The sequence below is a fragment of the Schistocerca americana genome, chromosome 4, assembly GCF_021461395.2.
Source record: "Schistocerca americana isolate TAMUIC-IGC-003095 chromosome 4, iqSchAmer2.1, whole genome shotgun sequence".
NCBI lineage: Eukaryota > Metazoa > Arthropoda > Insecta > Orthoptera > Acrididae > Schistocerca > Schistocerca americana.
This window is the reverse complement of record NC_060122.1, coordinates 238864715-238881911: the sequence shown is the minus strand read 5'-3', so window position 1 is coordinate 238881911 and position 17197 is coordinate 238864715. Positions and strand designations below refer to the sequence as shown.

At 43.0% G+C, this 17197-nt stretch overlaps 1 protein-coding gene across 1 annotated transcript in view; it reads left to right on the top strand.

Annotated features, from left to right (window-relative positions):
• Positions 1–11343: 11343 nt before the first annotated feature.
• The window catches only part of LOC124613898 (synaptic vesicle glycoprotein 2C-like), a 157342-nt gene continuing 151488 nt past the window's right edge, over positions 11344–17197 (top strand). The window contains exon 1 of the mRNA XM_047142646.1: positions 11344–11397. Coding sequence (XP_046998602.1) covers positions 11367–11397 — 31 coding nt within the window. The 5' untranslated portion in view covers positions 11344–11366. The remainder of the gene's footprint in view (positions 11398–17197) is intronic.

Below are 17197 nucleotides of genomic sequence, written 5' to 3'. Positions count from 1 at the left end.
TTTAAAAATTGATTAGCAATTTTAAGGAGCATTTTTATTCTGTTAGCTTTGTGCTTTGGAACTGAAAGTCATGTACTGTGACGTCACGCATTGTACACAAAATACACTGAGGTGACAAAAGTCATGGGTTGCCTCCTAATATCGTGTCGGATCTCCTTTGTCTGGCGTAATGCAGCAACTCATCGTGGCATCCCCTTTGGATACATAGAGCCATGCGGTCTCCATCTGTCCATAAATGCGAAACACTTGTCGGTGCAGGATTTCGTGTACGAACAGACCTCCCGATTATGTCCCATAAACAGGCGATGGGATTCATCTCTAGCGATGTGGGGGCTAAACCGTTCGCTCGAATGGGAATTCCGTCGTTGTTTGGGAATACGGAGTCTATGGAAGGCTGAAAATCATGTCCAGTTAGCCGAACATATCTATTTACAGTAATGATTGGTCCAGTTGCACCAGAAGATCCAGTCCTTTCCGTGTAAACACAGCCCACATCGTTATGCAGCCACCACCGGCTTGCACACGGCCTTGTTGACAACTAGGGTCTATGGCTTAATGGTGTCTGCGATACACTTGAACCCTACCATCAGCTCTTACTAGCTGAAACCGGAACTCATATGACCAGACCACTGTTTTCCAGCCTAGGGTCCAACGGATATGGTCACGAGAGCAGGAGAGGCGCTGCAGACGATGTAGTGCTATTTGCAAAGACGCTCGCATCGGTCGTCTGCTGCTATAGCTCATTAACGCCAAATTTCACCGCATTGTGCTACCGGATGCTTTCGTCGTACGCCCCACGTTGATTTCCGCAGTTATTTCATGCAGTGTAGCTTGTTAGCACTTACAACTCTACGCAAAAGCCGACGCACAAGGTCCTTAAGTGAATGTCATCGACTACTGTGATGTCCCTGGAGAGAGGTGCTATTCTCGGCACACTCTTGACACTAAGAATATCGGAATACTGAATTATCTAATGATTTACGAAATGGAATGTCGTATGCGTCTAGCTCCCACAAAAAAAATGTTCAAATGTGTTTGAAATCTAATGGGACTTAACTGCTAAGGTCATCAGTCCCTAAGCTTACACACTACTTAACCTAAATTATCCTAAGGACAAACACACACATCCATGCCCGAGGGAGGACTCGAACCTCCGCCGGGACCAGCCGCACAGTCCATGACTGCAGCGCCTAGAACGTTCGGCTAATCCCGTGCGGCTAGCTCCAACAACCATACAACGTTCAAAGTCAGTTAATTCCTGTTGTGCGATCAGAATCACGTCGGAAACTTTTGCTCACGAAACAAGCGAGTACAAAAGCCAGTTCCGTCAATGTACTGGCCTTTTATACCTCGTGTACGCGATGCTACTGCCATCTGTATATGTGCATATCGCTATTCCATAACTTTCGTCACCTTAGTGTAGAGTTTCGCAGGACAGTTCATTTGGTTTACAGTTACGCTTTTTAATTAATTTTGTAGCAAGTAATTAATATACATTTACACAATTTCAATTTTGACGACCCATTTATCTGATAGCGTTTCCGTAACTACACCAGTTGCATTGTCCAGGATTACAACACAGATATATGAGCCCTAAGGGCAGCAGTTCACTTTACTCCAGTTTCATCTCGCAAGGCTAAACATAGCAGAATTACACTCGTCACTGATGAAGCGCATGATGAGGAACACAGGAATGCGCCTATGAGAGCGGAAGAGAAAGCGGAGATGGCAGCGAGCGTTAATGAAACTACTGCCGCAGAACAACAGAACGAAATAGAGAATGGCAAAGCAAACAACAAAACTAAATTAATAGACGAAACTGCTTTCATCGTCACTGAAAACGTATGGCAGCTGGAACATCACAATGCGTCTCTGGAAGTGGAAGAACATGTGGAGATGGCAGCAAATATTGGTGACTTTAAAAACATTGAAACTAGGTTTCCTCATTGCTCAGAAAATAAATGCGACGACATATCGATGTCCGGTGAAGGCACCATGCTGGAAAAAACCCATGGAAAATGAACGCGGTTCCGAAACCTCTTCTACATTGTGACAATCTTTACAACAATCCCACCAAATGTACTCGTACAAACCAACAACATTACCTTGTTCATAACAGATACGGCAAGCAGGGAAGAAGCGGGGAAGAGAAATCCAAACTGCGGCCTCTAATGTCAATAAGGGAGAAGAAGAGCAATGATATCGTGCCAATCTCTGTGGTACATTTCAAGGAATTTCATGAGCTGGAAGAAAAGAATCGAGAGTAAAATATCATTTCCTGGGCAGATGAACCACCGGACCTACCCGATGAAGCCCAATTTCGACTGTGCAATAGAAATTGATTATACTCTGGGTTTTGGCTATTCACATCGATAATACTGTGATCAGCCTATATGAAAAATGTGTAAAAATAAAGAATTTTGTGAGCGAATTGACAGGACCACCAACAGTAGCGTAAAATTTAAGGATAATGTTGAAGGAAGAGGAGATTAGTATTTAACGTCCCGTGGACAAATAGCTAATTAGAGACGGAGTCAGTTTCGGATTAGGTAAGGATGGAGCAGGAAAACAGAGAAAACCGAAGGATCCATCCCCGTGTTACACGGTTCAGGGAAATCACGGAAAACTCATATCAGGATGACCAGACGCGGGTTTCAACCGTCGTCCTCCCGAATGCGAGGCCAGTGTGCTAACCATTGCGCCACATCTCTCGGTACATAATGATAGTTCTGTTATCACAGTTTCTATAACGTACGCAGGTCCTGGCTTGCAGAATGATATTGAAATGGCTTGTGTTATTAACCGAGAGAGATGGATCTCACGCGAATATGTAAAATACGGACACACTTTTCCTATTTAATACGACTACTCGAGTGGTGAATATAAGTGTGGGTAATGGAATGTTTTAGAAATAACGTACTAAATTAAAGGAACCCTTTTGTGATTGAATGGAAGTAAACTTCCTTCTGTTGTTTCTGACTGCTAAACCTCATTCTTTTTTCAGTTCTTAAGAGTCTGCGTTATCCTAAAAGAGAGTCTTAACAAGTCCAGTGCCCCACATTTTTCCGTTCATTCCAATATGAGTAGAGTGTTTTCCTGTCCAAGTTTTGCTCGTAGCTAAGCATAGCTCATCGCTTAAGTGGACTTGTAGATAACGTCACTAGCATTAAAAGTAGAAGCAATGCCATCAACGGCTTTCCTCAACAACAATTATTTGCTTAGTGGTCATATAGATATGTTGCAGGAAGCTCAGATGTTTGAAAATAGAGATTTTTGTGGTTCTGATTGCACAAGAGGCCTAAACGTAAGCATTATATCTGAAATACATGTTTCTCTTATTTTTAAACGTTATATGTGTTACTAGCTGTATGCTTATTCAGAAATGTAAAAAATTTTTAATACTTTTAAAAAACTTTAAAAAAGAAGAAATTATATGGATGGAGTTCCAGTAGCTTTGTGTTATGCACTGGGAAAAGTGGAATGCGAGTAAATATATGAATTACAGGTACACTTTTTCTATTAAACGTGACAGATTCAATAGTGACCGTAAATGTTAGGTAATGAAATGTTTCAATAATATCACATTGCATCTGAGGAGCCCTTTGTGATTGAGTGGACGTGCAATTTATTCTATTGTTCATGACTGTTAAATCTTTCCTGTTTTTCCTTCTTTTTCGTCTAGTGGTGTACAACCTACGGATCCTAACTTTTTTACATGTTCTTACAAATACTAGCATGAGCATTTAAAGTAATAAGACGTGCCATGAAAACATATTTATTACTTCAGTGACAAAACAAATGAAGTGTGCAGCTCAAATGTTTGATCATAGACCTTGTGGTGTATTTTCTTGTTGCTCTATGGTTATTTATCTGTGTAAAACTTTTATAAAGTAATAACTGTGTCTATATCGTAAAATGTAAATGAATGTTTTAGCGTTTAAAGAGTAGCCCTGTGGTTAAATTCATTGACTGGCAATTTGTTGGCCTGGGTCCAATTCCTGCTGCAAGAGAATTTTTTTCGTTATATTTCATTCCCCGCAATGTTAAACGATCAACCATAAAATTTAAATACATTTAAACAGTTCAGTTTGGGAGTGAAATTAATATATTCAATTTAGTTATCATTACTACCCTTGTAAGGCAAAAAACTGTAGGATACCACATTGTAGCACAGTCACAAAATTTCGCACAAGCCGCCACTTATTGGTGAAAATACAAGAAGTTCTACTGTCGCCTCTCCGAAAGGGTTAGTTGCTGTTGATGAGTCTTACAAAATGGATTAGTGATGGTGTCCATGTGTGTGGCTGCGAACGCTCATTGGACATGTGTTGGAAAAACATATGAAAACCCAACGAGCAATGCATGCTTGAACATAAATCCAGATGCTTAACAAGCCTGCAGACTCCACTGTTGTATTTGAAAAACGACGGCACCCGTGAGACGTCATCAAAACATGGCAGGTGTCATTCGTGGTCAGAACAGTGATCTGTGACTGCATTATGTCAGAGGTAAGGGAATTCGAACGTCTGCAAACCGTTGGTGCTTGGTGGGTACTTCAGAAACCAAGGAAGTTGAAGTGTTTGGTGTTTCAAGAGGCGCCGTATCGAAGATTTATACCGCATGCAGGAAAAGTGGAAAAAACATATTCTGCTAAGTCATGAAGTGTGTCGAGTGATCGTGACGGACGATCACTGAAGAGGATTAACGCTGCACACTCGAACCCTGTAAGCATCAAAAGAACATTAAGGGAGCTCCATAAGTAGGGAATTGCAGGTCGAGATGTAATTTCAAAACCACTTATCATTTATGCTAACGCCCATAGCTGGAAAATGTGGTAACGAAGCCATAAATCCTGGACTGCAGAGGAATGGAAGAATATCATTTGGTCGGATGAGTCTAATTTCACACTGTTTCCAAACTCTGGCCGCGTTTACATGCCAAGAGTCAAACATGGCGGAGATTCTCACTCGAACAGTCCATGGGTGTACTGCCGGTCCAAAGTGTCCGACGGGCACAATATTTCGGCGATCAGACATGTCGCCATCGTCAGGTGCGCTGACGAACTGAGTTCCTGAGGGTGGGCGGCCGTATTAAATCCCCTCCCCTCGCGAGGCGTTCTCTCCGCGGTCCGCGCCCGCGCGTCAGCGGTCGCTGAGGCGCTGGCGTCGGCGCCTGTGGTGGCGTCGGTGTAACTGCCTCGTCCGCCCTGGTCGCCCGTTCGTTTCCTTTGCTGAGCGTCTTTTTAATTAGACTCATTGCTAGTTCCCACGAACTGCTGAGGCTGTAGCCGCAATCTCAGTTGATAAGTCCGTGTCCGGCCGTGGTACGAATTTCGATAGCCTCTCTAACGACGCTGTCTCAGTATTTAGATGCCTGTGCCAAGACCCTGGTATGTTGGCAGTCCATTTCGGGATTTTCGGACAAACAGTGCTCTGCGATCGCCGACTTGTTGGGGTACCCAAGTCGAGTGTAACTCTGATGTTCTCGGCAACGATCTTCGATGGTGCGCACTGACTGTCCAATATAAGTCTTCTTCCCACATTGACACGGAATCTGGTATATACCGACCTTCCGCAAACCGAGATCGTCTTTGACACTTCCCAATAATGCTCGTGTTTTATTTGGTGGGAAAAAGTTCCTAGACGGTGTTTCCTCAATATTCGTCCTATTTTCCCCGATAGTGCGCCAGTATACGGTATACAGGCAGTGGCTATCTCTTTCTCCGTGACTTCTTCCCTCTCCACACGCTGGGCGGAGAGCGCATCTGATCTGCCATTCCGAGTACCCATTTTTCCGGAATACAGTTTTGACATGTTCCAGCTCTCGGGGCAGTCTCTCTGCGTCAGAGATGGTGCGCGCCCTGTGCACCAGTGTTTTTAGCACCCTAGTCCACTACGCAGGGTGGTAGCAACTATCCGCACGCAAATACAAGTCGGTGTGTATTTTCTTCCTGTATACTTCGTGGTCCAGGGTGCCATCCGCTCTTCTTTTGACTATGACGTCCAGGAATGGTAATCATTCTTCTGCTTCGGTCTCCATAGTGAAGAATGACAGGGAGAAGCAGAATAATCACATGCCGGAGATTCGTTTATGATTTGGGCACGTATATCGTGGAATTGGCGGATTTCCATGGGCTCCATGGTTACTATGCGAAGTCCCATTACTGCCAAGAAATCTGTGATGATTTGGCTGATCGGGTCCACCCCATGTTTATTCCTTAACGCTGATTAATTTCGAGACAACAGGACCCCAGTTCACACAGCTCGCGTCGCTCAGAACTCAAATTGTGCGCCCGAGAATGAATTGTCGCATTTCCCCTCGCCCACTGCAGTCACAAGATCTCAATATTACTGAGCCTTTGTGTTCTGCTATGTAGAGAAGGGTGCGCGATCACCATCCACGTCCATCATCGTTATCTAAGCTTGCCACTATTTGTGGTAAAATGGTATAACATTCTCTTGAAAATCGTACAGGACCTATATTTATCCTTTCCGAGACGATTTGAAGCTCTTTTGAATGGCTCTGGTTTCCTACACAATATTAGGCATGGTTATTTCTTGTGTTTGTGGTGTTTCCATATTTTTGTATGTTCATCTCTAGGAAATAACGGGCAGGAAGTTTTTGAAGGGTGTGTGTATATGTGCGTACTGAACCGGGAACCTAGAAACGATGGAGAGGCTTTGTCCTGCCATAGCCCTCAGTAGTTCACAACCCCAGAAAGGGCCACAGCAGTCCACCCACCCCACCACCTCCCCACACCGAACCCAGGGTTATTGTGTGGTTTGGCCCTCAGTGGACCGAGTGTAACTCCAAACGTTTGCGTGGTAGAGTAATAATTATGGTGTACTCGTACGTGAAGACAGTGTTTGGACAATAATCGCCGATATAGTGGATTCGTCGAGGCAGATGGAAAACCGCCTTAAAAGCCATCCACAGGCTGGTCAGCACATCAGACTCCGACACTAATCCGTCGGGTGGATTCGTGCCGGGGACCGGCATGCCTTCCCGCTCCGGAAGAAGCGCGTTAGGCAGCGAGGCTAGCCGGGCGGGCTTTTGAAGGGTGGTAGTTTAGGACACAAAGAAATAATGCTTCGACAAGCCTTGGGGAGAAGAAAAAATTGTGGCAGTCTGGATAGGCAGTAGTGGGCACTGCTTGGTGGATGGCTACAAAGTTTATTAGTAGTTACCATTTCTGCTGACATTTCAACACCCCTGGGCAAACGACAGCGTTTCTCGTTCTTGTAACATGCAATAGTCATCATCAGAGCTTATCGTGTGTTGCTTTAGCCTGCGGTTTTGGAGTTATAATATTTCCTCCTGCAGTCAGGTACCAGGCCGCATGAATACAGATGGTATAGACAGTCAAATGCGCTGATGTACAGGGTCTTGCCGACATCGAGTTGTCTGTAAAATAAATGTCTGAACTTGTTGTAGGTGGACAGGTGTTTTTCGCTTGTTAGATCTGCACTTTGGAAGCCATCGAAATTCCCAGATTCGGAATGATGGGTTCTTTAGAATGTGTACAAGTTCCTGAATACTTCCTCGAGGATCACGAGAAGGAATTCATAGTGTACATTTATTTCTCACATGCCTTTCCCAAATGAAACGGGACAGGGTAGAAATTACAGTCGTACCTAAAATACCCTCCGTCATACACAAAACAGTGTTTTTTGGAAGTAGGTGCAACTGCAGACATATGAAGTAAGAGTTTATCAAATTAAGTATGCTTTGTTAGTTTACGTATGCAGACTATTTATTGTCCCAATAGCCTTCTAAGGGCTGTGACAATACTGAGGCCAGGTAGAAAATATCAGTCAAATCTCATACTCTGACATAAAAACGCCTACATGGATAGGAATGAGCAGATGCGTCCCGATCACATCAACTGATGATGATCGCAGATTTTCGGCGTATAATATCTTGTTGGCTACTAACCAATAATCCTTCATGTTCGACAACCTTAGAATAACATCGTAATTTTACAGTACTGAAAGCCGTTATTGCTTGCATTTGAAGTTTATACTTATTACTTTATCATGTAATTTTTAAGCATTAGATTTAAGCATTAGATTTAAGATTTAGGTCGTTTATTAAAGTCATTTTTAGTACTTTAAGTTTATTTTTTTAACCCCTTTACATCGTCAACATCAGCCTTTAACCAAAAGTTTGTATGAAACACTATGCTGACACGTTCTTAGTGGAGAATCTGTACAAACTTACCATAAGATATTTGTCTGCATATTCTAGATCCGCACTACGAGTCATAGTGTGCTGAAGCCCAGCGCTGAATAGCTTGGCGTATTAATTCAGTGCAACGATTTCAGATTGTACTGTGAGACACTCGGTCTCTACTCACATGGGCCAGAGATCGGCTCCTCAATAGTTCATCCGAATCGTAAGTGAACTAAATGACACTACTGTATCGGTAAGTTAATTGTTGTCGATCACATAAGTAATGAGGAGGTATTGAATAGAATTGGGGAAAAGAAAAATTTGTGCCACAACTTGACTAGAAGAAGGGATCGCTTGGTAGGACATATTCTGAGGCATCAAGGGATCACCAATTTAGTATTGGAGGGCAGCGTGGAGGGTAAAAATCGTAGTCAGTTAGCGAATAACAAAATTTAATTGGTCAAAACTTTCATGTTATGAGAGGGTACTTAAAACAGGACAATTTTCTGTGGACATTCTCACACGTTCTCAAAATTAAAGTTGCAACGATAGCTTACTCTTTGATGCCTCAGAATGTGTCCTAACTACCGTTCCATTTGTTTAGTCAAATCGAACCATACATTTATTCTATTTCCAATGGAATTCATTATCTCATCATTAGTTATTACATCTCATCTTCAGCTTTCTTCTGTAGCATCACATTGAAACCTTTCTGTTTTCTCTTCTTTTTGAACTGTTTATCGCCCAGGCTACACTCCGTGCAAATACCTTCAGAAAAGACTTTATAACACTTAAATTTATATTCGTTGCCAACAAATTTCTCTTTTGCAGAAACGTTTTTCTTGCTATTGCCAGACTACGTTGGCCTGCCGGGCTGGCCGAGCAGTTCTAGGCGCTACAGTCTGGAGCCGCGTGACCGCTACGGTCGCAGGTTTGAATCCTGCCTCGGGCATGGATGTGTGTGATGTCCTTAGGTTAGTTAGGTTTAAGTAGTTCTAAGTTCTAGGATACTGATGACCTCAGAAGTTAACTCCCATAGTGCTCAGAGCCAGTTTTGAGTCAGACTTCATTTTACATCCTCTCTACGTTGGCCATCCTGTCCTAATAGTGAACCTCATATAACTTACAGGGCGTCTATAAAAGAATACCCAGTTTCAGTGCCATAATAGTTTAATCTAGAATAACTGCAACAAAACATATATAAAATTGAAGGTAAACTGCCCAATGTGTGCACTTCCAGTTACATGACACATATCCAGTCTAAAAATATAGTTCTTCCCACACTTTGGATAACAAGCAGAGAGTGATGGAGGGAATAGTGTCCTCAGTCCTGTGTCTCAACTCTGACAAATCATTAGGTAGGGGCGTAGGGCGAAGTGAACGTGGAGGCCAGCGGAAATGAACTCTGTCGCATTGACCATTACGACCAATCAAGCGGCCAGGGACTTTTAATGTTCAACCATTCCCATACAGAGAGATGCATTGAATCCACGTTGTTGTCAAATAAATTTTTCAGGTTCGCCTTCTAATTGGTGAAAGAGCTATTCTTGCAACGTATGCAGATTAGCCGACACTGTTGCGGTAGCCTCAGTGAAAAAAATAGTCCGTACAGTTGACGTCTGACCACAACACAGAAAACGTTTCATTTCGGACAGTCTCTGTAATATTGTACAGGTACGTGAGGATGTTCTGGCCCTCCAGTTACAAACATTATGGGTATTCACCTCCCTACTTCGAAGAAAAGCTGCCTCATCATGAACATCACGTGATCTAGAAAATCATTTTCCTGCTGCAACTCTTCACTCGCGAACTTATAACATACACCCTAGTCATCTAGCTTTAAAGCATGTGCCAACTGTAAAAGGTATGGATAGAAGTGAAAAAGATTTCTTAAAATCTTTCACATTGCCATCTTTGGCAGCTGTTGCTTTACGAACAAACTTCTTAGGACTACAAAGGTAAGATGCTCTGACACGGTCAACATTGTCTTCCTCTTCAGAAGCTTTTGATCATCCCGTAGTGGCTGCCCGGGGTATCTGTACGGTCTAAGGCGTCTTGCCACAGTTCGCGCGGATCCCTCCGTCGGAGGTTCGAGTCCTCCCTCGGGGATGGGCCTGTGTGCTGTGCTTAGCATAAGAGTTTAATTTAGATTAAGTAGTGTGTAAGCTTAGGGACAGATGACTTCAGCAGTTTGGTCCCATAGGAACTTGTCACAAAAAAAAAAAAAAAAAAAAATCATCCTGTGGATTTTTTTGCACTCACTCGCATTAGGGCGTTTCGAATTGACTATACCATCGGCGCGTGTCTTGCCACGGGGAATATAACAATTAAACTTTAAAGGAAATATACTTTGAACTAAAGATACAAATTCAGTCTTAACAAACAGCAGAACAAAAAACGCTTTAAGCTCAGGAGACGCCATTTTGCACATGTGGCGCTGAAGTGGGAAAATAACAAAGCAGTACAAGCGCATGCGCTTTGCGACTTTGAACCTCTACTACCAACTTTTACTATTAATACTATTAAAGTTTTGTGACTGAGACATTCTTTTACCGGCACCCTACATTACTTTCACTGTCTCATTTTCCAGTCTAAGTCTCTCAAAATCACCTGATGTAATTCGATTAGCATTGTTCTAGTTTTGTTGATATTCATTTTATAATCTCCTTTCTTCCACAGCAGCTTCTGATAAAATTGCAGTGTCGTCAGCAAATATCAAAGTTTAATTTCTTTAATTCCCTTTGTAAATTTCTCTTGGGTTTCCTTTGCTGCTAGCCTAGAGTCTTGTCTCACTTTTTCTCAAATACTGCTTCCATTTCACCTATGGGCATACGGCGCTCGAATGTTTTTCAGTATTCTGAACAGGCAATCTTGCTTATAGAGACTACTTTGTGGGTGCTGTAATAACGCTATGTGATGTTGAGCTATTATCCTGCCATAATTTCGGTTATATACATGTTGCTTCGACTTAATACGACAGAGTAACACTTTTCCCACCTTGAATGGGTGCCTGGTACCTTCCCTTGCAGACGTACGTTGAGCCCACACGTGGTCTGTTACGTGTTGCAGAGTTTGCTCTCGGTCTCGAGCGGATCAACTGGCATCACAGCGGATGACGTAAACCGCTCGAGATGTATAGCGGCCTACTGTCAGTTGGTTTCCAGTAGTGCAGTAGCCGACATCGTGGTCGCAACATGAGGAAGACTATCAAAGTTACTGTGCAAGGTAAATACAATGTGTCATTTCTGTCTGTTGAATGTAGGAAATACAGCAATAATTGTCTTGGAGATATTTTTCGTAGGATACTGTGCGTGGCAAATTAAAAGTATCCCACATTTAATGTTTTTGGACAGTACCTCTCCTATGCCATTTCTAAAAATATCTGAGTTAATTGCTTTCCTTATGCGAATCGAATTTCTGATAATGGGACAATTCAATCTGAAAAGGATAAAAATTTGCTAAACCACGTTCTTGAAATCTCTCGGTTCCCAAAGATGTCAATTTATCTCATGCTCTCCATATCTAAGGGATGAAGAACTAAATTAGCCGGCCGGAGTGGCCGAGCGGTTCTAGGCGCTTCAGTCTGGAACTGCGCGACCGCTACGGTCGCAGGTTCGAATCCTGCATCAGGCATGGATGTGCGTGATGTCCTTAGGATAGTTAGGTTTAAGTAGTTCTAAGTTCTAGGGGACTTATGACCTCAGCAGTTAAGTTCCGTAGTGCACAGAGCCATTTGAACCATTTGAACTAAATTGTTTTCAATATTGCGGTAACACCCCCCTCCCCACCCCTCTCTCATTTCTTAACAGCTGAACAGATAAGTGTGCGTGCTCGTGTCTTTGTTTGTTTGTTTGTTTTTTTGTGTGTGAGAGAGAGAGAGTGAGAGAGAGAATGAGTGGGACAGAGTGATTTGGACTGTAAAACTGTTCCACTGTGGGATATCTGTTGTGAAGGATATGAGCAACTAGGAATTAGGTCAGATAAGAGTACCCTATGAAATAATAATTAATTCAAGACCCTAAGCTGTCTACAGACATTGATATAAATCAACGGGAACAGTTGTAAATGTGTGCCCCCGAGCGGGACTCTAACCCGGGATCTCCTGCTTACGTGGCAGACGCTCTATCTATCTGAGCCACGGAGGGCACAGAGAATAGTGCAAATGCAGGGATTTATCCCTTGCACGCTCCCCGTGAGACCCGCTTTCCCAACTTAATGTCCACAACTTCATTCGTAGTGCCCCTGCCCATTACACTAGACAGTCTTACCGAGTCTGGTAAGAGTTCGGATAATGCGTGTGCATCCAGCACAGAAGAAGGAGGTCAATGGCCTGTTAGCCTTAACTGTATGAAGATGATATCTGTTCTTTCTGTCCGAAAGAACAGATACTATCTTCATATAAGAGTACCTTACGTTCCTGTGATACCAAAGTTGTCACATTGACGAATGAAATGAGTAATATTCAGATCCGTTATGAGATAATGGGGGTTTAGTTGTAAACAGTTCTAAGGAAATGTTCTAAGCCTGATTTGTGGTGACCGGTATATTTCCACAGATTTAAACTTTGCGATTCAGGGAAAACTCTACCAATATTCAACTCGCGACTTCACCTCTTTCTTGTGGTTTGTTGACATGATAATAAACCGGTATCTCACGTAACGTGTGCCTGAACCCATCGCGTGGTGCATCACAAATCAAGTGTGTGGACCTACACAATTCGATCTACATATATTTACATTCATATTCTGCTAACTAATATGAACTGCATGACGTAGGGACTATCCATTTTATCAATCGTTACGGTTCCTTTTCGATTTGTTCATGTATGGAGCGCTGAAAGAACGGTTATTTCATAGCGTCAGCGGACGCTGGAAGTAAGTCTAATTTCGCTCCGGTCCCTACGGGAGCGATACGTAGACGAGAATGTCATTCCCCTCTGCGTCGATTCACAGTTTAGTCACACGCCAGTTCAGTAACGCCGTTTCCCTACAACACCCGCAGTGTCATTATACTTCGGAGCTGGAGGGCGTGGTAAATATTGTTCCATCAGACACGAACACATTTGCGTACATTCCAAAAGAGCTTTATCCAGATCACTCATTTACACTTTACACAATTATACACGCACTGATTTAACAGCGAGCAAGTCACACTGTTCATCTATAAGTACATCCACATGGATACTCTGAAAATCATACTGAAGTGCCTGGCAGAAGATTCATCGAACCATAATAACTGTCTCGATCAACGAGCTGGAAAAACGAACACCTATATCTTTCCGTGAGAGCTCTGACTTCCCTTATTTTATCATGATGATCGTTTCTCCCCGTGTAGGTCGGCATCAACAAAATATTTTAGCATTCGGAGGAGAAAGTTTGCGACTGAAATTTCTTGAGAAGATTCCGCTGCAACCAAAAACGCCCCTCCCCCCCCAAAAAAAAAAAAAAATCCTCTTTCATGACAGTGACACTCTCTCCCCTATTTCGCGATAGTACAAAACGTGCTGCTCTTCTTTGAACTTTCTGGATGTACACCGCTACTCCGTTAATCCTATCTAGGGGTGTAGGCAGTCTCTTTCGTAGATCTATCACATTTTCTAAGTGTTCTACCAATGAGACGCAGTCTTTGGTTTGCCTTCTCCACAATATTTTCAACGTGTCCTTTCCAATTAAGTTGTTCGCAATTGTAATTTCTAGGTATTTTATTGAATTTACGGCCTTTATATTTGACTGATTTTGAGTGTAATCGAAATTTAACGGATTCCATTTGGCGCCCATGCAGGCAACCTAACACTTTCCATTATTTAGAGCAAATTGCCAGTTTTCGTACCACACAGAAATCTTTTCTAAATAGTTTTGCAATTTGTTTTGATCTTCTGAGGACTTTTATAGATGATAAACGGCAGCACCATCTTCAAACAACCTAAGACAGCTGCTCAGACTGTCTTCTAAATCATTTATATAGATAAGGAACACCACAGGGCCTTTCACACTTCCTTTGGGGACGCCAGAAATCACTTATGTTTTACTCGATGACTTTCCGTCAGTTTACTACGGACTATGACCTCTCTAACAGGAAATCACGAATCCAGTCGCATAAATGAGGCGATATTCTAAAAGCACGTAATTTCACTACAAGCCGCTTGTGTGGTACAGTGTCAAAAGTCTTCTCGATATCCATAAATACGAAATCATTTTGAAATCCCTTGCCAATAGCACTCAACATTTCGTGTGAGTAAAGAGCTAGTTGTGTTTCACAAGAACGATAATTTATAAAACCGTGTTGACTGTGAGTAAATTGACCGTTCTCTTCGAGGTAATTCATAATGTTCGGACACAATATATGTTTCAAAATTCTGCTGCATATCGACGTTAATGATATGGGCCTATAGTTTGGTGTATTACTCTTATTACCCTTCTTTCTGTTGGCCGACCATTACGGAGTTGTATTTACTTGAGTCTTCCGCGAAGGTCAGGTTATCATTACAGAATTCATATTTACACTACTGGCCATTAAAATTGCTACACCAAGAAGAAATCCAGATGATAAACGGGTATTCATTGGACAAATATATTATGCTAGAACTGAAATGTGATTACATTTTCACAGAATTTGGGTGCATAGATCCTGAGAAATCAGTACTCAGAACAACCACCTCTGGCCGTAATAACGGCCTTGATGCGCCTGGACATTGAGTCAAACAGACCATGGATGGCGTGTACAGGTACAGCTGCCCATGCAGTTACAACACTGTACCACAGTTCATCAAGAGTAGTGACTGACGTATTGTGACGAGCCACTTGCTCGGCCACCATTGACCAGTTTTCAGTTGGTGAGAGATCTGGAGAATGTGCTGGCCAGGGCAGCAGTCGAACATTTTCTGAATCCAGAAAGGTCCGTACAGGACCTGCAACATGCGGTCGTGCATTATCCTGCTGAAATGTAGGGTTTCGCAGGGATCGAATGAAGGGTAAAGCCACGGGTCGTAACACATCTGAAATGTAACGTCCGCTGTTCAAAGTGCCGTCAGTGCGAACAAGAGGTGGCCGAGACGTGTAACCAATGGCACCCCATACCATCACGCCGGGTGATACGCCAGTATGGCGATGACGAATACACGCTTTCACTGTGCGTTCACCGCGATGTCGCCAAACACGGATGCGACCATCATGATGCTGTAAACAGAACCTGAATTCATCCGAAAAAATGACGTTTTGCCATTCGTGCACCCAGGTTCGTCGGTGAGCACACCATCGCCGGCGCTCCTGTCTGTGATGCAGCGTCAAGGGTAACCGCAGCCATGGTCTCCGAGCTGATAGTCCATGCTGCTGCAAACGTCTTCGAACTGTTAGTGCAGATGGTTGGTGTCTTGCAAACGTCCCCATCTGTTGACTCAGTTCTGCACGATTCATTACAGCCATGCGGAGAAGATACATTTCATCCCGACTGCTAGTGATACGAGGCCGTTGGGATCCAGCACGTCGTTCCGTATTACCCTCCTGAACCCACCGATTCCATATTCTGCTAACAGTCATTGGATCTCGACCAACGCGAGCAGCACAATCCGACCTTTATCAAAGTCGGAAACGTGATGGTACGCATTTCTCCTCCCTACACGAGGCATCACAAGAACGTTTCACCAGGCAACGCCGGTCAACTGCTGTTTGTGTGTGAGAAATCGGTTGGAAACTTTCCTTCATGTCAGCACGTTGTAGGTGTCGCCACTGGCGCCAACCTTGTGTGAATGCTCTGAAAAGCTAATCATTTGCATATCACAGCATCTTCTTCCTGTCGGTTAAATTTCGCGTCTGTAGCACGTCATCTTCGTGGTGTAGCAATTTTAATGGCCAGTAGTGTATTTAATTCACTACCGACGCCCTTGAATATTTACTTTTCACGAAGCTGTGTCAGAATTCGTGCTGTCATTTGCCTGACAGTATCGCTGTCTCTCCCACGGATCTTCTTATATTGCTGTCATCCTGCTTAAGTCACACATTTTGTACTGTTAATGCCATATTAAAATAATATTGTGCAGATAATAATAGCGCTACTGGGCTTGTACACCGCGTCCGCCCATCCACAGGTACAAATGCCAGTGGTGATGATATGGGCCGACTCAGATCAATGCTGCCTTCGCGTAGTCGACGATAGTGATAAAAAGGCGATGGCATTGTCCAGCTGGAATGCAGAGAGACTTGACTTGACACCAAAAACAAGTTAATGACATTTCTCGTTTACTGATACAGTACTGAGGCATAGGCCTACTCTGAAATTATCTTACACCACAACCATTCTAGTCTTTCTAACGAGAAAACACGACTCATCTCACAGGGATAAGCTGACCTCCATAAACTGGTGACGCGCTTCTGGTAGCTTCTTTTCAGTTCGAAGCAGGCTACGCCAATAACAAATCGTAATCCAATTCTTATCTGTAAAGAAAACGTAGTTGCTACAGATTTTTACATAGATGTGCTCATAAGACAAATTAATGAGATATTACAGCAGGGCGCCTTAGAACGCGTACGAGAGGTAGACACTACAAGGAACTAACGATAAGAAACTGGAAGAAATACTACAAGCGCTGAATTTTCTTGGTACCCGTCGGAGATTGGTACAAAACGCTCAACACCACAGAACTGAAAGGCATATGATTTATTTGAGAAAAGCACATCTCAACCAGCTATAGCGACATTAATGAAGTGTTACTAAGTGCATCTGTCTTTTATTTCAAATCAATGTTAACTGTGCGTTAGACGATTATTTTCATTGTAAAATGCTTATCAAAATGAAGTAGCCATATGAACTGTCGGAGAGACACTTTGGAATGAGGGAATTGTCTCTAATGACTCCATATAATTAAAGTTGTTGAGAAACACAGGGTGTCCCACTCAAACCTGATTTCAAGGACCCGGGAGAGAAAAACCACAGTAGATGCAACAGTGAAAAATGCCCCACATTGTAGAACATCTCAAAGAATTTATTTTCCTGCGTCAGAAGTACCAAGTATCGTCGCCAGAGTGCACCA